The sequence below is a fragment of the Hyalella azteca genome, unplaced genomic scaffold, assembly GCF_000764305.2.
Source record: "Hyalella azteca isolate HAZT.00-mixed unplaced genomic scaffold, Hazt_2.0.2 contig13331, whole genome shotgun sequence".
Classification (NCBI taxonomy): Eukaryota; Metazoa; Arthropoda; class Malacostraca; order Amphipoda; family Hyalellidae; genus Hyalella; species Hyalella azteca.
In genome coordinates, this window is record NW_025943257.1 from 539,298 (window position 1) to 564,062 (window position 24,765).

The 24,765-nt window shown below is 39.5% G+C and overlaps 1 protein-coding gene across 1 annotated transcript in view; it reads left to right on the plus strand.

Moving 5' to 3' along the window:
* LOC108681688 (protein hu-li tai shao) overlaps window positions 1–24,765 on the plus strand; it is a 33,464-nt gene continuing 8,699 nt past the window's right edge. The window contains 15 exon segments of the mRNA XM_047883603.1: window positions 1–177; window positions 10,585–10,733; window positions 12,077–12,248; window positions 12,407–12,558; window positions 12,907–13,005; window positions 13,408–13,683; window positions 13,899–13,997; window positions 14,269–14,379; window positions 14,776–14,868; window positions 15,242–15,372; window positions 15,706–15,832; window positions 19,140–19,250; window positions 19,771–20,059; window positions 20,334–20,456; window positions 21,764–21,868. Of these exon segments, the coding sequence (XP_047739559.1) occupies window positions 10,587–10,733; window positions 12,077–12,248; window positions 12,407–12,558; window positions 12,907–13,005; window positions 13,408–13,683; window positions 13,899–13,997; window positions 14,269–14,379; window positions 14,776–14,868; window positions 15,242–15,372; window positions 15,706–15,832; window positions 19,140–19,250; window positions 19,771–20,059; window positions 20,334–20,456; window positions 21,764–21,868 (2,035 nt within the window). The 5' untranslated portion in view covers window positions 1–177; window positions 10,585–10,586.

A 24,765-nucleotide genomic window follows, 5' to 3' on the forward strand; every position in this document is an offset into this window, starting at 1 on the left:
ATCTAGTTGAGTCACAGTGCGAGCTGAGCGGTTGTGCGGAAAGGATGTTGGTGCGCTTTGCTGCGTAGCGGCGCGTCTGTGTTCCTTAGTGTTCCATATATGGTGCTTGTGGTATTTGCAAGCCGGGACGCAGTGTTGGAAGCTCTCTAACTTGTGTCAAGTTCAAAATCTTCGGAGGTGGGTTATTCGGTACACAGCCGTGGCGTGTGTGAACAGATGCTCTTCTTGTCTGCCATGGCTTGCCTGTGTGTTGACGTGTGGGTGTGGCAGTTCCACGCCACCAGGCTCATGTTTTCGTGTGCTCTTTAACTCTGTAGAATTGTTAAACTTTATCCTTACTCCTGTATTCAGGAAATTTTTTGATTTCGTAGTTTTTTTTTTACTCATCTCTCGTCCCCCGATGACCTCCAACTCGGTAAGACGCCGAGCTCTCTTGGCTCGTCGCTTCATACAACCCCTGTCTAGGTCACGCTGCCGCTTTCCTTCGACTTCTTGGATTTCTCCACGTTTTGGTCGTCTGTGACGTACACATTGCGCTTGCGCCTTTCTTTTATCTAATTTAGAATTTTTCGCGCATTCTACTCTGACTAATTTTTCAGGTAACCATTTTTTATTATGCAGAAATGTGCATTTACTCTCTCATTGTTGAAATATTCTCTTGAATAATTCAACAATGTATATTGTATCCTCATCCTTTTATTATCTTACATAAAAGTAAATTGAAATATTCTCTTAATTGCTTTTTTTAACACTGTCATCTTGAGAATTCCGACAATCATTGCATGGTTTTTCACTGTTGATATATAATCCCCTATAATGTAGTTGGCAAAGACAATACTGGATATTAATTATATGTATCTATAAATATTTTCTTAACAACTTGAATGATGAAAGTAATTGTGAAGATGCAGCAGCTGCTATATATTTGCCTTGGCTCTTGTGGCTATGTTCTTAATTACTTATGAACATTATTATTATTAGGTACTCAAACAGTGTTGAAGACATTGAATTGATACATGAAATCAATGGATACCTACGAGCTGGACTGGGGAGTTATTTTAAAAGGCCTGTATGTTGTGTGGTCATATCTGTCCCTCAATGTTTATTGCCTTGACTAAAATTATCTTTCATCAAATTTTACTATCCCCTTCAAAATAATGCCAGGAATAAATTTTATGTACTTCTTGCTATAAAAAATGTATGAAGAAGTGAAAATAATTTATTGCTGTAATTTAAAAATGCTTGTCATTATGAAAGTTAAGATATTAAGTCTGCATTTAGGTATTCATTTATTTGTCATTAGTTTGTAATCTCTTCATGATTTTCAAATTATTAGCATTATAAACAGATTTATTAAGGTCCTTATGCCACTTTCTTGTTCATTTGTGAGAACTGATATTTTTAGCACATTTTCTCACTTCTGGAAGAAAAGGCGCTATTGTGCTAGCCGTGTCCGTCTGCCGTGACTTAAAGTTTTTGTCAACGAAAAAATGCACTCTGTCACTCACTGCAGTGAGTACTTAGTTATATTTTTTCTTTTCTGACGAATGATCCGCAGATTAGTTTATACATCAATATAAACTCTAGAGTGTGACTGTGTTGCTTCAGATCACTGTTTCAACAAAGCAGGTTTTGCTTCAGGCATGGATCTACTCATTAAGAACGTAATGATGATGAGTTATGACTAATTAACCACTGTTCATACTGACACTTGAATGAACTGTTTTCACTTGGATCATATGTATTTATATGAACTATAATAAAAATTATTTGCGCCTCATAAATGAAGTCTCCTGATGTGACCCTAATCTGGTTGGTCATAAAGTATGTGCGGTTGGCTCTCACGGTAGCACCACTAGGAATTGAGCGGCTCACAGCTGTGAGGCTCTGTAGTATTAGACGGCATCGTGACAATGAAGCTCACATCCTCTTGGAGGCTCAGGCTCTCTCACCACTCAACTCATCTGCTCGCTCAGCCACTTGCTGCTCTTCATTGTGGAAAACAAGAGATATTTTAGAATCCGTTTATTTTTAATTTCCTCAACTACTCAAGAATTAAACAAATATTTTATGTATGATAATGCTGTTATCTATATATGGTACTTTTCTGGTCTACTTATAGTATTCAAGAAACAAACTCGAGGAAGCTGTTTGTTCATGTTTCTGCGTTACTTCTCGTGAGCTACGTGGGCACACGCTTCCCTCGTAGTAGACGAGAAATGGGGACGTGTGGGATTGTTATATGATCTGTTCAGGGTATGAAACGGTGAAATTACTTGTAGAATATTTTAGTAGGATTTGTCGATGAACCAAATTTCAGATGTCCGTAGTTTCTGTCACGAGCATAACTTGGAGAGCAATAGCAAACATTTGACCTTTTAGAGACCGGCCGGCATTTTGCGAGCATTTTCCTTGAGTTTGTCTCTTTTGTTATTCTGGCTTCAAGCGATGTCCTTGTCATATGTAAACAAGATATTTCTTAAAATGTACCGAATTTGTGTTTCATACTATTGTGGGTATCCAGTGTGTATTACGAGTGGTTAAGATATTCAAAATATGTCAATGAATCTTCATTTATTGACCGATATTTCTACCCCCTTTCACGCGTCAGTGTTGCGTCAATCAAGTCTGCCAATAATCGCCCTTCTAGTTGCCGAGATTTCATCATCATATAGGAACCGCTTTTATGAATATATATCAAAATTTTTTATTATATTCCGAAAGATACCTTTTCAGTTATTTTGATTCGTTGATCTTATCCTTTTAGGTAGTCCTGAACGAATAAATTTCTACTCGCACATCGTCGTGGAGCTGCCTAACGACGCTTGCTCAAGAGACGAGGTGAATTTTTCTAACCAAGACGTTCGCCGTAAAATAGATGACAAGGCTGAGAATCTCCATGTTGCTTACGAGGCTTCCGCCCGTCTATTTTAAGAGGCCGGCCACACCCTGACGACCTAGCTGGCCGAGGTCTGTGACATCTTATTGACTTGTGACCGCAGTCATGTACTGCTGCGCTATGCATATCGATTTGCTGCCCCTCAAGCAACTGGTTGTTTGTATTGTCAGATCGTAGACTTATGTCATCATTTCCCCACGACACAGAACAGACACATCCGAGGAATCGCTTCCTTTACTGCTCCGTTCCCTTGTATATTTGCTCTGGCGATGAAACTTTCGTCTTTCTTGTTAAGAATTTCAAATGTAATGCTTACCTGGCAGTATCAAGAGTTCTGTCCAGCTATTTCTATCTTTATAAGTGACTCATGAAAATTGTCCTGTAGAACTCTGTGCTCGTTACTGTTGTCACTAATGTTCCCAATTTCTCGTTCGCAGTAGGCCCTGTCTAACAGCCCGGCGCAGCAGTGTAATTTTTCAAAGAAAAGTTGTAACTAGTTTCCCATCTAAGTCATGCCAATATTTTCTCGGAGCATTTAAAATTTATTTTACTTCCTCCAGTTTCTTATTTGCAGCAATATGAGAATAATGTTCCCGCAAAGCACACAGTACCATATTCGAGTGAAGATAGCGTCCGTTCCCATAAACGCGCCTGAATTAAGGCTTTTTCTACAGTCATTGTAAGACGTGGGCTCATTCAGCCACACTTGCAAGGCCTCCCAATCTTGTTGAGCTTTGAGCGTCTCTCCGTTCTGACGCAGTCTAAAAAATACTTGTCTTTTTTTTATCCATAGAACGTTGGTCTGTAACCGCAGGGGGATGCGTTGTATGCTGACTGCACGTTCAAGTATATAATCATTCTATGTAGACGCAAAAGTTTTATGAAAGTTTCTTGCTATTTTTATGACATATTTAAAATAATATATTTCAATCGAAAAAGTGAGCAAATTTTTGTTTATTAATTGTCAACTGTAGTCTACCTGAGAGGTGCTAAGCCAGCAACAGGCAAGGGCTAATCGATAAATAGACATGTAGCTCATGCACCGCACAGTACTGAGTACTTTGCGACATACCTTAGCGCTTATCGAATAAGGGTGTGAATGTGTTAATAAATTGCCGTTTTTTGCTATTCATTTGTAAACTCTTCTCTGTCTCTGAGCACTCTTAAAAAATTATTTCAGTAGCAAAAAGCATTCTAAAAATTTTAAGTTTCTTTTTTATAAATATAAACATTTTTCATTTAATTTCGTAAAGAATGTATAAATCTGATCTCTCTCTGGAATTAAATTGAAATTGATTGAACATAGCATGAAAATGAAGCAATTAGAAAAGTACGAATTCTAAAAAGGTTTTCGGTATTATTTATTTTCGTTGATGTTGATGCTGAAGCTGTGTGATTTCCATCTATCATCGTCTCTATTGACAGTCGTACAGGGCATCGTTCTTCAAATCACAAGGAAATAAATATCAGCCAACAGTGCTAAGTTTATGTCATCGCTTAGCTTGGCCGCTGCCTCCGTTGCACTGAGTTTCTTTTTCTCATTGTATTTTTTTTTTTTTGCACCGTCTTCAGTGCGTGCGTTAGAATATTGTTAGATTGAAATTTTTTTCATGTTTAATGCACGTAAATCATCAGTAATTATTTTGTAGTTACTTGTGTGGGTAACGTGCGTATTTTCTAGTTTAATACAATATTAGCGGAATTAGTGTGCGCGGCCGGAGTGGTTGAAGAGACGGCACGATTCTCCGGCGTTGCATGATTCTGTTGCTCGGGCTGACGACAGTGAATGGCGGGCGGCTGAGCAGCCACATGGCTGTGTTGGCTACGGCTGAGGTGTAGCTGCAGCAGGCATGACATCACCCAACGGCTGCTGGCTATTGATCCGTACTGTCTAGCTAGGCGTTTTCTGGAAACTCCTTACCTTGCAATGAGAGAATTTTCTTCATTCATACTTGCTCCGAATTTGTCATCAAAAGAACCTCAGTTATGACTCTGTACTTGATACGATAATATAAATCAAAAAAGAAACACAATTTTGCGGTTGGGTTATGTGTAGCTTCTGTCGTAAACTCCGTTGCCCAATATTGCGTGCTTTTGCATCTCGCTATCTTGAACACAAATGTGCCTTTGTCTTGCTCGTGTGGCTGCACTTTTTTGAGGAGGGGCTTCAGGTTTCTCGACCAGTTCCCATCATCTGAAGCAACGAGATTTTTTTACTTCTAATTTTGTTCCGTTTTCTAGTCATCGATATCGTGGCACCTAAAAGATGCTCCCAATTTATGAGTTGTTCAGTTCAAGTATCGTCAAGCGAACGCCCTCGCCTCTCGCTTGCTGCGTGCGCGTGCTCTGAACCTGAATTTTGTCATTGCAGCTCAAGAAGTAATGTTGCGTAGTGCCTACAGTAACGCCCGTAAATATCGTGTGGTAATAAAAGGCTTAAATTAATGTATATGATAGCTGAGGTTAGGAAATCGATATCCGTACTAAAGCCAATTACACGCTTTTATCTTTTTTCACTTTTTTCCCCGGAAAGGTGGTTAAAACTTTTTCTACAGACCAATAATCTTTAACTTTATCACCAGGAGTATGAAGCTGTGGCTCATAAGGAAGCTGAGCAATCTAGTGAAGTTTATTAAATTACGTCATACGAGCGTGTGTCTATAGCCAACTCTGACCAAGCAGAGATGCCGTGATACGACTCGGAAATTACTTGATTATAACAGCAACGCGACGTCTTCTCGTCTTTGAAATTCCGTCAAGTTGATAAACCACTCGAATTGAGTTGTTGCTACTTGAAAACACTTCACTACCAGAATGTAACTACATATATTATTGACGACCATCAACATACTCCTATTGTACGGCTATTCTGGCTGCTTGCCATCAACTTTCTCGACTCGACTTCGCAGTGCATTTTTTCCTTCTTGAGACCACGAAGTGCGTCGTAAAGCGTTGAAGCTACTTGCCGCTTCCCAGAACTTCTCGACAGTTTCTGCTTCCAAATCAACCGCACAGCGCTGCAACCATTTGCTGCTTGTGCTCAGTGTCATATTGCTTCCAGTAACGGACGCTTACATGAACAGTTGGCCACTGCTAATCATTTCTTTTACTTTAATTTGTGTGCTAAAATCAGGCATCGACGGCAGTTCAGAGTATCCATAAATAAGGGTTGAAAGGAAAGCACTAGTTAATAGTATGCGTATTAATAACCGCCGAGGTGATGATGGTGTAAGTCTTGTCACCGGTGATGGTGATGCAAGTTTATGAAGTATATTGCTCAATTCGCTTATTTGGCTCAAGGAGACTAGTGCGTCTCCAGAGTTTTAGATGATTTTTAGCTGAAATATTACGAAACTATTTAATATCGCAACTGTTCATTTTTCAATGCGAGTCCACATTTTTCACTCAATTTATCAATCGCATTTTGACGCGAGTCTTCAAAGAGGAATAAAAAAACTCCCCTTGCTTCTCGCTATCTACACCTACCACCGACACTGTCACCCCGTTATCTTACCTTCCAATGCATGACTGAGATCTTATCTCAGCCAAAGATTTCTTCACATAATGCCTCCTCACAATGCTGTCAACATTTTTCATTGACCATTTTTACTCGCGCAACGAATACATGGATGTGTTTTAACCCTGCGTGACTTGTCTGAAAATAGCTATTCTCTAATGCCGAGACGTTCGTGAGCTGGTGTCATTTAAAACAATTGTGGCGCGGATGCACTGCACGCTTGCTTACTTCATGCAGTGTTCCCTGCCTACAGCATATATTCTGTACTAGCTATGTAGAGAACCTGTTGTCTGTATCTACTGCGTACGATGAACAGGGAAATACGTGCGTCAGGCTGCACGGACGGCACTGTTGTGTCGGCTCTCACGGCACTGAATAGCTGAGGTGAAGTACAAGTTTATAACCTCTGTGTCTGTGCCATGCAGCCGAGACGAAGCCAAGCTGAGTGGCTTAATATCGCGCCCTGGGCTCTGACTGAATGGCTTAATAGATGCATGGCTGGCGGCTGGCTGGCTGATCGCTTTGAATCTGTAATAACTGATGCCCGCCGCCCGTACGTGCTTGTGTGGCTTACACTCAAACTGATCTGATCGTTAGGATCTCAAACTGATCTGATCGTTAGCCTCATATTTATTGCATTTTTCTATTATTTAACTTAACGATGCAATTATATATCGACATTTCTTCTGTAGGGCTGATTTTCTAGAATTGGTGCACACAATGTAAAACACAATACTAAATCAATTTTGCTAATGATTCCACAATTTTGTCTAGAGATACAAGCGAGCTTTGATAATGTTTTGGCTAAATGTACACGAAATCACGAATTTTTCGATTTTGCCACTTTATTAGAGCCTAATGACTTGCTTGTAATTGTAACGAACTCGTACCCTTACTGCCAATAAGTTATACTGTTGTGTCATCTCTAAATCTTGTTTTGTTCGACCATTATGTCGCTCTTGAGCTGTTGTGCTATCGCTATACTCATCAGACAATCTCTCAGACGGACAATTATTATCATTAGTGACGTCAAATAAATTATTTTGCATTAATTAATGCTCAAGAAGGATAATAATTTTGCAAAGAGTATGTAGCATGAATATATGGACGCCCATTACGACTGTATACGGCTCCGAAATGCGAGATCAAGTTTGTGGTGAGGCATTAGTGAACTTTCATATTTTTCAGGTCGCGATTTTGTGAGAGCCTCCTTCCGGACTAGCATTGTCGTACCAAAAAAAATCTTAAATTAGAAATTTATTAGGGGGTTTTGTGTGGGAAATTCAAGGCAATATGCTAATCACAGCTTAACCGCTTCAAAAACTTCAGCTTTAGTTTCCACATTTTTTTATTATACGACTTCTTTGTTGGAACATCTCTATACGTACTGTTCATGCCTTCTTGTAAATTTGCGTCTACATCGGTAGGTTCGTTCAATGAGAGGTGGAGAGGTGAAGCTACCAATATCATCTCGACTATTGTAATTAAAATTTACCTGCCCGGCGACTGCAGTGGTTTATAAGGCCGTCCAGTAAGTCTGTGGCTCGTGTGTTCTGTTGGCTGCCGACGACGATGATGTTTGCCCTCAAGAATTTTGGTCAGGTTTGTCGCCTATACTCCCGTAATAAGAACTTCATGTGGCCGCTTTGTGACTCGTTCTCCTTAAATTCGGCTGTGTTTGATCAATGTTTATCATGCTTGCGAGGTAGATAATTATCGGAGAAGGAGCTCACGCCGATAGGCTTAAATTGTTACTTTCATTGATTTCAAGTATGCTGTCTCAAAATATGTCTTATTGATAGTCTTATAGATAATCTAATGGATTAATGTTGCTGTTGACTATGAAATGAACGCTTAAGAGATGTCGTAACACCTGAATCAAATCGATGTAAAAACTAGGTAAGCATGATGATATGGTGTAATTAAAACAACTATAAAGTTATTTTTAGTTTAGTCGAACTGATGATGGAGCTGGACTCCGAAACGTTTTCAATATCGATATGGTGAATTTTCTTGGCGTTTTCTTTGCTTTTAAATTCCTTGTGAACTTGCGATATAAGCAGACTAATGATATAAGCACTTATGAACGCTTAAGAGATGTCGTAACACCTGAATCAAATCGATGTAAAAACTAGGTAAGCATGATGATATGGTGTAATTAAAACAACTATAAAGTTGAACCCATTACCCTTAGTGGCATTTTGTCACGTCATCATTTTTGCAATTGAAGTTTGTTTCGAGAGTAAATGCGTGGACTTCTCCAGAAGAAGTTGAAGCATTGACTTTTCTTGGGCCGCTTGGGCATGATCGGTACCATCCGCGAAAATTTTTGCTAGTTGTCGATGACATGGCTATTAATTTTCTCTACCATGTCAGTTTGCTCATGTGTGATTGGGTAAAATTTCATTGGGCAAAAAATTTTATCTCTTGATTTTGCGCGAGTTCTGCCAAATTTGACGGGTTTTGTTTCTTATTGCGACGCACGATTCTTATTTATAATTCTGGTAACGATAGTAAACGCCATACCGATTGCGCTGCAAGAATGTGCGTCGTATTTTCTGGTGCACTATTGTCTTTTTTGTGTGTTTACGAATTCCGGCGCAATCGCTGTATCGATAGCCAAAGATTTGTGCAGTCCTAATTGACTTTCAAACTTCCACCAATCAGAGCTTGCTGTATAGGAGGCGTATCGCGATCATGATATCTTCCCGGGGGGGGAGGTCTTTATTTGTTCCTTGTCCTATAATGAGTGCCTCGAGCTGCCAGGCATACCCTGGTTTCATCATTCATCGCTCGTCATTCCCCACTGCTCTTAGGCCTCTTAAAAAAGGATGAAGATGAACTCAGACAAAGTCATAACTTGAAAAAATGTATTTGTGAACGATTCGTGAGAAAAGTTCTTGGCAACTTATTCTCGTTCAAATTTTCAGTATAATTACATGTTAGTGTATAACCGTAGTTATTGACAGATAAGAGCATTTCGCTGTTCGCCTTCATCGAAAATCGAGCATCTTTTTCAGTCTGACACTATGAACGTAAAGACTAAATACTTTTTTATACGAATATCTATCACTGCATAGAGGCATCACATTCTTCCTGTTCTTTTCACCCCCTATAGACATACATTAATTGTTGGTTATAGGATGATCTAAGCAATGCACTATTATTTCTTAGCTGCGGCTGTTGACTCGAAATTGTTCACTCTGCCAAGATATTCTTTTACCAGTAGGCCGGAACCGCATGCATTCCAGTTAATTCTTTATCATGGACGTCCTGCGAAACAATGATCTAACGAGACATTCAAGACATTTCGATAAGCCGATGAATTTTGGTCATAAATGAAAAGAAAGTGTGAACTTAGAAAAGTGGCGTGTATGTTCTCAAACTCTTAGAGAAGTAACGCGAGAAACGATTTTAAATTAACTCAGTCTGTAATTATATATCAACCAACCTGCACAACTTTTATATTATTATTGCATTTGGTGACATGTCCTGACACTTTAGAGTTGATCATTACTGTAGCGGAAACAATAGTCGGCTACATCAAAGCAACCCATTACTGATAACAATCAAAGCTGTATACATATACCGCGTCTACTGCTCTATACATCTATAAGTATCTTCTTCGACGGCAATCTTTGAATTACATTATTAGTCTGTTTTTAATGTTTCGAGTTCTCAGCAGAAATTTTCTTCAATTGCTCGTATAAAAAAGTTAATTGTTACTGTTTTGATCGGTGTTCATTTTCTCGTGGTTAAAAATGAACCGGCGACCGGTTCTGAGCTTCATTCAAGACAATGTCGCTTGCATTTCGGTTCATGAATTTCCTATTGTCATAGCTTGTCGATCTCTTCGTAAATTGGCTTCCCGATAACTGACATGTCAATCATCAGTGTAGCCTGTCGCGACGAATACATAAACCGTCGTCAATGCCATTCAGCCCTATTTGCCTGGTGACTATTGAGATTGTCGTCCAATGTAGTTGAATTCGTGACGTGAGCATTTGTTTGTAATGTGCATACTATATTTACCATGTTTTCGGTCTCCAACAACCTTTTTTTTCATAGGCATTTACCGTGTTTCATGTCTGCAACAGCATTTTTTACACATATTTATCATGTTTTCTGTGAGCAACTCTATTGATAAGATATGCGTGAATTGGTGCAGGCATGAGCTCGGCGGTCGAGGGCGCTGCCGTGAACGGCGTGGGCAGTAACGGCGGTCCAGCTCTCGACGACGAGGAGGTCCGCCTCATGACGGAGGAGGAGCTCGAGAAGGGCAAGATGCGGCCTCCAGACATCGATCAGGATATGAAGGTGAGGATTTCAATGCGCTCAAGATACCACCATTTATTCTCTCACTTCGAGTTAGAACTATTATAGTTATCTTGTGTTAACAGTTCGTATTTTGGAATGTCTCTTTGGTTACTGCGGGTTGTTATCATTCATTAGCGAAGTGCTTCTAGATCTTATCTCATTGAAAGTTGAAGTCGGAACTTATCTCTGTGGCGATAAGGGATGAGGTGTACGCCTCGGCATGGTGAGGCATTAATAGGAGAGATCAAGGAGACGAGTGTGACTGCAGCGCTATATTTATACTCCTAGTCTCCTTCTCACAGGCGGCAGAAACCCGTCTCTCTCACTCTGGCCCTCTTGCTTCACTAAAGTTTTATTTTCCCTATTTCATATATCTAAAATTTTTAATTTTTGTTGCCTTTCATTAGCATTTACTGAAATCTATCTATCTACTGAACATGCCTTGATCTTTTATTTTATCTTACATGCCTTGATCTTCGGGGTCACACCATCTTTGAAACTTATAGTTCATTTTTTTGCCAATTTTATCTTACATGCCTTGATCTTTTATTTCGTTACACCAAAAGACGTCTGGTTATTGGCGAAACGATCCGTAAATTTTATCAACCTCCAGATATGAAGCCCATTTGCGATTCATATAGGCATACGGTATCAAATTTTTACGCACGATCATTTACACACTGTCATCTTCGTGTATTCTTTTGTAGCCTTTTAGGTATGTGGAACAAACGCTATTGACGCAATAATTGACGTAATGAACAGTACTTGTCACTGAACATATGAACTCGTTTGCCAGTGGGTGGCGATAGTCTATAGCAAACTCGAGTGCAATCCTGGCAAATCCTGTTCACCATTGAAGTGATTTAACTTCGTCTGTCTCGCTGCTGAAAACTAATTATTGGTGAAAGCCCTTATGTTGAAGCTTCATTCTATTCAAGTGTGATGGATTGATTGAAATAAGGGCGCCTTGTTGGCTCAGTGTGCATTCCTTGACTTATATATATTTCTTCGTTCACTTTGTGCTGAATCTTTGAGCTGATGCAGGATAAGATCTACAAAGTATTAGTTTCATTTTGGTATCAATCACTGTCATAAATTAATGTAAATTGCAGGTATGATAAAAGTTCAACATCGAGTACTTAATCAAGTTAATTACTCATACCAGAACACATTCTCATTTTTAGCTAGCGGAAATGTCTTATGAAGTTACTGCCTTAGGCATTTTCAGGCCCTTATAGTATGATCTGTGTTATAAGGAATAAACTATAATGAATTTGAACGTTACTCGTAATTCATGCCTAAAAATTGTTCGTATAAATTTGAGATTTTTACGTGTATTGCAGGAGATGGAGCGGCGCAAACGTGTAGAGGCCATCATGAACTCGGTGGCGTTCAGGGAAGAGCTTGAGAAGATCGTCGAGTCGCAGCTGTCAGAGGGATACTCGGGAGTACAGGCGCTGCAGAACATCTCTGAGCTCATCGGCATACCAGGCAGCAGAGGCGGCATGTTCAGACGTGAGCAAGATTTATTCCTTTACGTTCATGTGTCGAAAACGGTCATAAACGTTGGTTTAATAAGTTTTTACGCTATACTGCTCAATTGAGCCGTGTTTTCTTTAATTTATTTTCATAGTTTTGAAAATATTCCATGCTATCTTTATACCGTGTTGCAGATACGCAGAGTCTGTGCCCCATCAACGATTTACGAGGCTTGGAAGGCCTGAATTTTGCCAAGGGAGAGAAACTGTTGAGGTGCAAGCTAGCGGCTCTCTACAGACTCATTGACATGTACGGCTGGTCGCAAAACATCTACAACCACTGCTCGGTGAGGCTACTCAACATGCAGCTCTATTTGTCATGTTGCAATGTAGGACGTTTGTTGGTACCCCCTTACTTCCTGACGCAACCTCCATCATGCAGCATGTTTTAAATAACAAATCAAACGAGCTTGAAGCTCTGCTGTAATATGTAATAGGAAGGATTTCGTAGCTGAATTAACTTGTTATTTATGCATTCATTATCTCATGATTATGATCCGGAACAATGAATTCTTACTTAGCCTTGTTCTCTGCATAAGAGATCAAATGCCACTCGTTACGTATGACGTATGAGGGTTAATTTTTTGACTGGCAACGCATGTAAGTTCAAATGAAGATCTTTCGTTGCTGTGCAGGCTCGAGTGAGTCAAGACCAGGAACACTTCTTGCTGAACCCCTTCGGTCTGCTGTACAGCGAGGTCACTGCTTCTACCTTGGTCAAAGTAGATATGCAAGTGAGTCACGTTGCTTTAACTCCGGAATTTTGTACGCGGTCCTTGTTCAGGTACAGTAAATAATGTTTTCATCAGCTTCTCACGCAAGTGTGAATGATTTTTTTCAGGAATTCCTTATCTTGGATCCAACGATCACATTTCAATTAACATTAACTTTGTCTTAGCTTCACCCATGTGATTTAGTTCTCCCGTTATTAGTAGTGAAACATGAACCGTTTTCGTTTCCCATTTGACATTGTACGGTACTTCATTATTCAGAAACTAGTTGTAATATTTTGCTGGTGATTCTTTGCCTAAGAACATTGCACATTTTTTTCAAAGTCTAGGATTGCAGGATCCATTATGTATAGAATTTGTATCGTTCCTTCGATTGTGCCTCAATTCATCATTCTCTGGTTACAGGGGCAAGTAGTTGACCCTGGCTCTACTAACTTTGGTGTGAACGTCGCGGGTTTCATGCTTCACTCTGCACTGCACGCATCACGTCCTGACCTACGCTGCATCTTGCACATACACACGCCCTCCGTCGTTGCCGTGTCCGCCATGAAGCAAGGGCTGCTGCCCCTGTCTCAAGAGTCTCTCCTCTTCGGTGATGTCTCCTACCACACCTATCAAGGCATCTTCGTCAACCCTGAAGAAAAGGAACAGCTTGTGAGAGACATGGGGCCCATCAACAAGGTCAGTGTTACTTCTCGAAATCTGAATAGGCGCTAAGTCGAAGAGTATCTTTGATGTCTAGTATACCAATGCGTTAGTGCTTGCTCAAAAATTTGAGGCTTCGAAAACACAATCCTATCAATGTGCATTTCTTACAGTTTTTATATGAACGATATTAATAAGTTAGGATATTAATTAACAATAAAATGCCAATGTTCGTCAAACGTCGATGACAGGTAATGATGCTTCGTAACCACGGTGCCGTGTGCTGCGGTGAATCCATCGAGGAGGCCTGGTACAACCTCTACCATCTCGTGCTTGCATGTGAAAATCAGGTATATACCTTCACTGATTTTGCACTCCTAATTATTTGTATCTTTCTGTAATACTATCAATACATTCTTTTCAGTACTAGTTTTGATACACACCGAAGTGTGTTTTTTTTTACATGATCATGAAATATTGTGAGATCTAAATGCCAACTAAATAAATTGAACCTTTATTCCATTAGGTGCTAAATGATATTTTGTTATTTTGAGACTTTATTAACTGCTAACTAAATTACCCCATTCCAATTAGGTGCTCAATGATATTCTGTGTGTTCAGATGAAGCTAGTTCCTGTTGGCCTGGACAATCTGATCCTTGTGAGCGACGACGTGAGACAGCTCGCTTACGACACCGCCAGAGTGGGCTTTGGTGGCGTCGACAGCAAAAGTGTGCGTATTCCCACGAGATGAAGTTACAACAAAAAATTGTGTACTGAACTTCGCCCCAAAAAATGTGAACGTGTAGTAGGGAAAAAGTACTTTTTGGGAGAGTAGCTTTCAAAAACATACTTATTAATAAATGACTGCTGGATTCTTTCATATTTGCTTAGTGGCCGACGTTGCGTGTTTTCTGAGTTTTAGCACTTCTCTGTATTTCTTCCCAGTACGAATTGTTTACATTTTTCGAATTTTCGAGATTGCTGTTTGTATCCGTGAACATTAAGCTTTCGAATCACTGTTAGAACTTTATAGGTCACTGCAAATCGATCTAATTAAGTAATTACAAGTCATCTTAGTGTTTTTTTTTCTTTTATTAACCTCATTTTTCCATTTTTGGATGCACAGGAGGGAGGCGCCGCTGGTCAAGGCCCGAAAACTCGCAAATTCAAGACTGGAGAGATGGAATTTGAGGCGCTCATGCGTTCTCTTGACAACGCAGTATGTATCTTCTGCTAAAGTTTTTCTTTTTGCTTGGCAATTTGTTTTAACTTCTGTGTTAAACTTAAGTGATAACTAGCTAGTTAAACTTTAGTGATAACTAGCTACCGGTTGTTAATTTATATTGCCAATTACGCTGATGACAACAGTTAATGCATTCGTACACTAAGGAAAAAGTATTTTTTTTATGAGATGGTAAAAATTGCTGAATTGTATTGGTTGTGTCACTAATATGATTTCGGTTGCCTACTAATTTCATTTGGCTGTCGTTTGGAACGGTTTCATTTACTTATGAGACATATGTAAAACAAATGAAAAATCGCCAAGGTTTGTTTGTGGTCTGACCACAATACAGAGAAGAGTTCATTCACAGGGCATGCGTACGGGTTACATCTACCGCAACCCTCTTGTGAAGCAATCGAGCTGCAGCGTACAGAGCGACGTCGCCTTGCCACCCACAGCCTCCAACTACGGCCAGCTCTACGATGAGGACGGTCTCAGGAGGTACCTTTCATGTCATCAATGTCTTGTTCCTGCTACTGTCCACCTATCAAGTTGATTCTTCAACTCGATTCCTGTTAATGATTTAGGGTTTTTTAATGAGTATAAATAAACAGCTAAGAATGTATAGTGTTTTGTTCATGCTAATTTGGCTACTGGAGGTAAACTGAAATAGAAGTATTATAGGAGTTGGAACAGAAATTAAATGCTGTTTTATTCAACTATGTATGGCGTTACATGGTTGAACAAAGACATCAAGCGAGCGAAATCCTCCTACAAACTTTCACAACCATTTTCATTAAAAAGTTGCTATAATAAATAATCCGTTTACCACAGCCCACTGCGCCGCCTGCTGGACGGCAAGCGCGTCAACGACAAGTCTCGCTGGCTCAACTCCCCCAACGTCTACCAGAAGGTCGAGATCCTCGAGACCGGCTCGTCTGATCCTAAGAAGATCACCAAGGTAGAAGTCATCACCATCGAGAATCTTAACAAGAACGATAAATAATTCATTGCCTTGATTCTGTCATGAGTATTACAATATTCCATTGGTTGCCGAGTGTAAATGCTGGAACATGTTTCAAAACTGCAACAACCGCCTGACAATTCACCGTCGTACAATTCGAATAATTTCTTTATCGATTCTGTTCGTGATCACGTTCATTGGGGCATGATCTGGAATAATTATTAGCAAGTTTTCAGCATTGCTTTCTAAGATAATTTTATTTTAAGTTAGTTTTTTTAAAAAACCTTAGACTGGCAGCTAATGCCTGCTAATTGAACTGATATTACCTAGAACTTAAGTGTGGTGAGGTTTGCTCTGCGTTTGATATTTTAAAATGATGAGTATAATTCAGTTTAGTGATGCAATGGCCCTTGTAATGAAAACGCCACTACTCTTCTAGACGTCTTGAAACAATGCATAAATTTCAATTATGATTGAAGCAGTTCAAATCTCTTTTGTGTTCGTGGATCTTTATCTGAAAATGAATATACATGATGTGCAATCGTAAATCTTATGATGTCCCATCCAAAGTGCAATTAGAAATCATGCACTAAGTTGCCAAAATTTGGCATTGAATTGTAGAATGATTCATTTTCTTACCTTTTCAAGGTATCTTGTTGGTTGAATTTTATTTCTATTAAGATGCTCATCATGCTAATGAAGTTCTCGTTCCTCGAAGTACGTTTTGTTGATAATTTTAGCTTTGGTGTACAGGAATTTGCTCTGCTTGCGTGTGAACAGTATTGTGCAGTTTGCAATCCGCATATTTATCTCTTTCTCTCGAAGAGAAAGTATTTGCTTCTCAATAGCTCAATTGCCTATTAGGTCTTAGGCAATTGAGGTCAAAAAAATTAGGTCAAAATTACGCACAATTTTCCTATAAGCCACGACTTGAGAATGCCGTTCATCAACGTAGAGGTGCTTAAATTGACCTATTATTTTTTCATGTAATATCCAAGAAGCTAGTCAAAATGTGTACGCAAATTGTAGCAGTCAATTTTCTGAAATGATATAATTGTGAAATGTCATAGTTTGTTATAATGGACTGATATTGGTTCCCGTCAGCTACTTGATCTACAGTAAGTTCGCCATGAGAACTTGACACTCTGTGATGTTCGTAAAAAAATAGCCTTCATTCACTGCAATATATAAAGTTTGACATGATATTCTTCGGCTCAGTCATCGCTACTTTGTGTGTCATTCCACTAAATGTAGACACGTGGCTGCTGTGGTCGTCTAATTACTGCGTCGGTTATGTTTGACATTGGTTCAAGAAAAATTATGTAGCCAATGTTCTCCAAATTTTTCTTAATTATAAATCGTCTATTTTGATATTGAATCAAATACTATAATGTAATTTTAGTTCAATTATTTCTCTGATGTTTTGAATCTCATTTGATATTGTAATTTAAGCCTAATTTTCATATCTGCTAAAAATCAAGTGATTGTTCCACAAGACTATTCCTTTGATAGATATTTTTTTAATTTCACGTCTAAAATTTTTCTTCGTATTTGTTGCCTAGGCTTTGCAGGAGTAATTTGCTGCAACATCCCTTACTATTTTGTCAACGTTTAGCATAAGACTCGTGTAAGGTGTTCAATATACTCACTGTTCTGCCTCTAATAAAGTCGCCTGAGCGTCTCCCGTGGTATTATTATGCACACGCTACCTAATGCTCGCAACATTTCGTACTGCATTAGTCTCGAGAACATCAACATGCGCTACTTTGCTTATTGATATTCAAGGTAACGTCGCAATGTCAGCTTGGCAATATGATATTCGGAAATATTGCCCATCTGAAACTTTAACATTGCATCATTATAAGTTATTTAACTATGTGATGTTCTCGAGCGCTCTGCAAGTTCTCAGTTGGTGGTTCAAGAGGCCAAAGCTCCTCCGTCTCTCTAATGCATCAAATGCTGGCACTCCTGCAGCCCTCGTCTTGGTGCGCCATAAGCACTGCAGCTTTGTTAGGCTCATGTCTTGCTGCTCTGGCTGCTCACCCTGACACTGTGACGTCTAGTAATTATTTTCCTTAGTCCATTGATTATGAGGTTCTGATTGTCTGACCTCGGAGTTTTGCTTTAATCCATTAATCCTGAGATAAGATGTTAGTTTTTAAATGCAAGTACAGGGAGAGATGGACCAGCTTGAGCTTTGCAACCACCTGAGTGAGCATTGGTAGCGTGAGCCTAACAATACCGCAGGGCTGACGGATAATTCGACATTGATGCACAATACGTCTTAAAAAAAGGAAGGGCCATGATATTTCGATCGCTTTAGTTCTTCTAGGATTTAAAAGTACGTATTGCCTTGATGACCGCCGAACGAAAACAAGCGACACGGAGTAAAGGTTAGCAGATATCTTTTAACTGAAAGTCGTTTTTTGATAACTTCTTGGTGTTAATAGCAGAATTTTAGTCTGAAATACTAAATTAATGCCATGTTTGGAGAGGAGGATACAGCTCGGGCTCTGCTTTAGGTGAAACACTATTCTCGTAAGTACGGCGAACTTGGTTATTAGTGCGCGTTACATGGTCTCGTGTTCTGTCACACAATTTCCCCATCAGTACTAACATAGGTGACCTTTTTTTAAATTTATTTTTTCAACCCAACATCATTCGATTTCAATGAATGTGGCCACCTAATGACGGTCCTGCAATGTTACTGACTCTGTGTTATTTATGAAAAACACAAAAATTTAGGCTGTCTCACGGAACGATTGAGTATAAAAAATTCACCCGACCGGATCAACAAATCGTTCGTTTAATTTCCGTTAGGTTTGAACTCCACTTCGGTTACTTACGCCGGACTTATCGTGAGGGACCAGGTATGTTTTTTTTTTTATAGTTACGCTTGACAGGCAAACTTCTGATTAATTATGTTCAAAGTGAGCGGCTGAAATGGAGAAGAATTAACTTGCAGAATACATCTTGATATTTGGTTCACACGTGGAAGACCGTAATCTTTGTTTAACATATTATTTTTTAGGTTTTGTAATTTCGGTGGCTGACTAAAAAAAACTAAATTTAGTCTCATTTGATTTTTTTAATTGCTGCCTTCCCCAATGCCACAAACCAAATGATCCTCCATGTATGATATTTTAAATGCACCAAGAACTCGTCTAAGTTGTTGTCAATGTTGACGTGATTCGTACGATCAGCCACCTTACAGTTTGTTGGGTCTATATAGCCAATTTTTTATTCCTTGATTATTTGTCTTCATAAATGACACATTCTCAGCGATGTTTCGTTTAACTTACAGTGGGTTGCCGATGGCTCTCCGACTCACTCGAATGCTGTCAAGCTCGACGCCAGCTTGCAGTTTGTTCCTAAGGACACCGACCCCAAGGAGTTCAAAAAAATACAGAAAGCGGTATGTAACGTGTTTTTCATGTTTCTGTATCCACCTTCTCACTAGTCAGTCAGTTTAGTTCGAAGTCTGAATGTCACTGGAATTTGTTGTTATAAAATTCTGTTTCAAGAAGTTCAAGTAATGGTTAAGTACCTTCGATGGTTAAATTCAAATTTAACTCCTTCGATGGTTATTGGTTAAGTACCAAATTCATCGATGGTCAAGTACCTTCGATGGTTAATGAACAGTAATGACGCTTGTATTAATAATGCTTTACATAAATTTTTTCCTGAATGAACGTTTCGTTCTAGATCTTTAATTATCAAGCGATCGCATTATTTCGTTGAGGAAGTTCAGAATTCAAGTATAATAATTAATTTCTTCAATTTTTCAGTCATTCTGTAGAGCATTTCGATCTAGTATGTGCACGACTTCTAGAGAAGAAATGTTTTCATTATTTTACGTCAGATCCTGCAGCCTTTCCAAACGAATGTTCATTGGTCGATAAATTTCAATGCACTTCTTAACACTTGTTGTTCAGATCAAAGAGAACCGCCGCATCGGTAACTTGAGTGCGGGCCCGACAAGTCACCTGCTGGAAGGCGTGACATGGGATGAGGTGCGTCGTATGCAAGACGCAACCATCAGCAACGCTGCTGACCACACGGTGCTCGTGGGCGCCGCTAGCAAAGGCATCATCCAGAGGGACTTCCAACACAACGCCGTCGTCTACAAAACTCCTTATGCTAAGAATCCCTTCGATGCAATTTCTGATCAAGAGCTTGACGACTACAAACTCCTCGTCGAAAGGAAGCAGCGTGGCGAGCCTAGTGAGTCGTGTCAGCTTTGTTGTAAATGTTCTCAACACTTCTACAAGTACTCTACGTTTATTGTTTGGTATTTTCTGGTAGAATTTCATAATTCCAGAAGTTTGATTTTTCTTCCTTCATTATTTGTTCTTCAGGGAACAATTTGAAGAATAAATTTTAAAATAATGATCATATTTCTTTTCCAAGTTCAGATTTACAAACCGAGTCGCATCACTTTACTTTTCAATATTTTTTAACCAAATTCGTGTCTAATCCTTGTCAATATTGCCTTCAGTCGAGGAGATTGAAGTGGAGAAACTTCACATCAGTCCTGAGCGAGCAGAGCGCGGTATCGTCGGGGATATGGGCGACGGTTTCGATGCTACCAGTCCGCTGAGTCCGCTCTCCGACACTGACGGTACGATTACTGTATACTCGTGCTCGTTTTTATTAATATCTTGAAAACTTTTGCATGTTAATTCAGACATCAAAGCCGTTCTTACCTACTTTTTCCAAGTCATCTTCTCCAGAAAGGCATTGTTGATGTAGTTAGAGTCTATATCACTTCCCAAGGTTTTTTTAGTTCTGTTTTCTGGTTATTTTGGTTCGATTTCGTTGAAAATCGTCGTTATCGTGACATTTGAAGTATTCTAGTGTTATCTGGTCAATCAACATCGGAACTTCAGTTCGCTACTAAATTACTGGTTTGACGAAGCTAGTGTGGTTGAAGACGGCAACGACGTATCGTGCACTTCGTGATGCTTCGTCTGTGAAGACTTGTGCCAACTTTTTTCGCCGCATTGCTTGGCATTTTTGCACCAGCGCGAATTATCTTTTTTTTTCTTAGTTTACCTCACTTTGAGACATGGTAGTTCATCATGTCACGACCATCTATCTATTCATTTTCTCATCAGATTCTAAATTTACAGATCTACCTTTCATAATTACATTGGTTATTTTTTACACCTGCATCTCGCATCATAAGGTGGCTTAATGTTTTTGTCCTTGACGCTATCCATACATCATTTGATCTAAATTCAACTTTTATTATATTTTACTCCTCTGATGTTTATACTGCCGATATTCAGTGTCTAGTGTTGACAAAAAGTTATTCATTTTGTTTGGATTTTGCTAGTTTTGCATTGTTCGCAAGTTCTCGTCTGCAAATCCTCCTGCAGTTAATCTTTTTGTGCCTGAAAACTATTTTCCTTAATAGCTTGTGAAATGTAGCTTATTTAAACGTGAATGTTTTCATTTATACGCGCGTATTGTCTGTCTGGCATCTCTAGTTCTCACCAGCACGAGCCTTCACTTTTCTCACGCTGCATGATATTTCATGCTTGTGTCAGTTGAAAACATTCATTTTTAGGCACTAATTTTGGAAAATGAACCAGCATCTGCAAGTAGTATTGATTTCAATGTTTTCGTATGCTAACTGTTGGAATTATGCACAATCTTTGCTAAGCTGATGGTTAATGTATTCTTTTGAATTCTAGAGTCTGTTTCTTTTTTAAGATCATTTAAAAGTGCATTACCCGAGGACATTAGACTTCTGTTCCTAATATTCTAAAATAAGTACCTACTATAGTATTTTAAATAAGTTACTTTTAATGAAGCGATATTGCCAACGGTATGTTCATACAAGCACCGGCGTCATACTAATTCAAAGGAGTTACATTACACGTACCTTGAAGTGTAAAATGATGTTAGTTGTGATGTATTCAGGCCAACGAATTTCATCGACACGAAGGACGGATGGAACGCAGCTCGTGGTTCACACTCAAGTAGCTCCGCGTGCAGGCATAGCACATCCAGTGTGTATCAACGATGGTCAGTGGCCGTGTGACCCTAACAGCTTCTCTCGATTATTTCTCTTGCCTACTCCGTGTCCCAAGGGTGTTCGTTTATTGCTGTAGCTGCTTTTTTTAACGTATTGTGGTTTCAAACTGCCTCATTTGAATAAAAAAATTCTAGCTTAACTATTAAAACATTTCTCGTTGCTTGTATGTTATCTTTATCAGGGCTGCCTGTCAACTATTTTCTACGAATTTTTAATCGTATTCTGGTTCGAATAAGCATAATTTTGGTACGCTAGGAAGCATTTTGTTATTAACAAGTAGCGTCTTATATTGGTGTTTTACTGCACCGGCGATATCATTTTCCGTGTCGTTTCATCTACAGTAAAGAATTTAATAGGAACATTTCAGTAATGAAGCAAGAACGTTTGTGTGTATTTTATTAACTATTTATAACAATGATGTGTGTGGGAATTTGAAGCACAATGAAAAGAATTAGGGGGCTGGTCCACTAACACTCAACTCTCTCGAGTGTTAGTAAATCCATTTTCATTTGAATATTGCAGCCAAGTTTCAACGTAACGTGATTGTAAGCGTTCGGTGACGATTTATTACACATATTCTCAGTAGTTATTCTTAAGAAATAGCTTTGTGGTTTTGCAGCTACTCGAAGTGGGTTATAAACGCAATTGAGTCAGAAGTTGCAAGATTTCAAGCTTCAGACTTGGTTTCGTGTTAATTAATTTGTGCTTGTATTGGTTGCGTGCTCCTGAACTCATGTGTTTTTCAAAATATGAATATGGTATTGTGTCTGTAACTATAATAAGAGAAATGATATATATGCCGTGTCGTGAGTCAATCCAATGACGTCAAAAATCATGATAGAGGAAAACATTTGTATCGCTCATGTCATGGACAAATTCACGTCCCCGTCTGGAAATAATTATGCTCTTTTACTGGACTTTTCTCTCGCTCTAGACGGGGTAAGTGTGCAAAGTCTCACGTTAAGTACTCGGAGTGTGGGCGGTCCGAAGCCTCCCGTGCCTCCTAAGCCTAAGACACTACCGCCTCCGTCGTCGTCTGTCCCCGCCCTCAACGCACAGCAAACAAGGGATCAACCCCAGCGGGTGCACGCTAATGTCAAGGTTTTACCGCCACGCCCCTGCGTCAGTTGCCCTCCGGTTGAGACGGGCATCGTGGCTACAGCTTGCTCCGCTAGCCGCGCCGGCGGTGAGAGCCGAGTGTGCTCGAGTGATCGTCAACTAAAATCGCTCTGCTTTCCTTATGAACCAATCCGTGTTCTACACACCTCATCCCTCGTTCAATGAAGTCGTCGTATTTTGAGCTTCTATGTACGCTAACAATTGCTGCTGTTGAGTGCCAAACCTGCTTAGTGATACCGTTTTGTATTTGAAACCTATTGGGATGGATTGGAAATTTTTATTCCATCTAATGTGTTGATGTTGGTTTAGTTTCCATGTTGATGTTAGTGAATAATGTGTGCACACAGAAAATTTTATATTTGACATTGAAAACCGCATACAATTTCTATATAAATAAGCTCCTATGATTACCGTTCATTGGCTGATTTTGGTGCTCTGCTTCGTTTGCATCACTATGCCTATTAATTCTTCTTGAAGATTATCAATGTGTCAGTAATATCGCCGCATATCGCTGTGGTGTTTGGATCAAGGCATAGAAACGCTGTGCCCTCGCAGTGACCATCACCAAAATCGTTAATGATTATCGTTGAATTTTCAAATGACCTGATACGACGTGTTTTCCCATTTAAATTTGAAGATGTTTGCCTTTGTGATGCTCGCAACGAGACTTGATTAACTTCCTCGCAGTTTGACTACTCGTGTGTAAACTAAATAATAGAATAAGTTTTCACAACTTACTGTAGAGTATGTGTATGTTTTATTACGAGTTCTTTTCATGAGTAACTTCAATTCGCTGCAATTGTCGCTTGGGCTATAATTTTTAACTTAGTTCTGCGACGCACTAAAATTTTACATCTTTGTGGCTAGTTTGGTAATGCAGTTTCATCAGAGGAGAAAAATAATCTTCGACTAATTTTTCATTTTCTAATTCAGTGTGATTTAAATTCTCAATTTGTTCAACTATCAGCGGAACCGGGACAGGTTGTCACCTAATTTCAGAAGCCTACTAATTTGAATCAATTTGTTGACTCAATTCTAACAACTTACCTGGCGGGCAAACGGGAACATTTGGATGGATATTTTACTAGCAACTTACTCCTGCAGACAACTCGCCCACTTCCCCAATCTCACCTCGAGGTGTGGGACGCGCTACGTTCCCCAGAAGTCCTGCACGTTCCACTCCAGTCTCTTCCCCGACTGGGCGATCCAACTCCCTCTCAAGAGGGCTCCAGAAAATGCTTAAAAGCAATCGCAACAGTAAGCCCTCTGTTGCAATCCGTCATGAATCGTTATCTTCGCTCGTTTTCAGTAAAATGCGCGTACATCTTCTGCCCGGCTCTAACAACCCGGCTCTAAACAACAACAACCCGGCTCTAAATTGGTCGCATCTACTACAAAAAAATTCACAACATTTTGGTGGGCCCGGTTTACACGCTGTACACATACGCACAGTATATTTGCATTATCTATTTATCCTTCACCGGTTTTAACTTCCTCCCATTTATGTTAACTCGGGGATATCTTCACACTCTCGTAATCGGTACTAAAATGTTATTTATCTGGTATCGATGAACCATTTAAAGTTACCCTCGGCTGCAATTAATCTGTGTGCGGTTGTCGACTTGATGCGCAAGCGCACAAGCAGTTTGAGAGTTGGTGCCCATATTTAACACATTCCCTCATTCCAGCTTAATCCTAAAACAGATCTTAACATGTTTCTCTTAACAGTGAAGCTAACTCGTGAAGCGACTAGAATAAGTTCATTTTT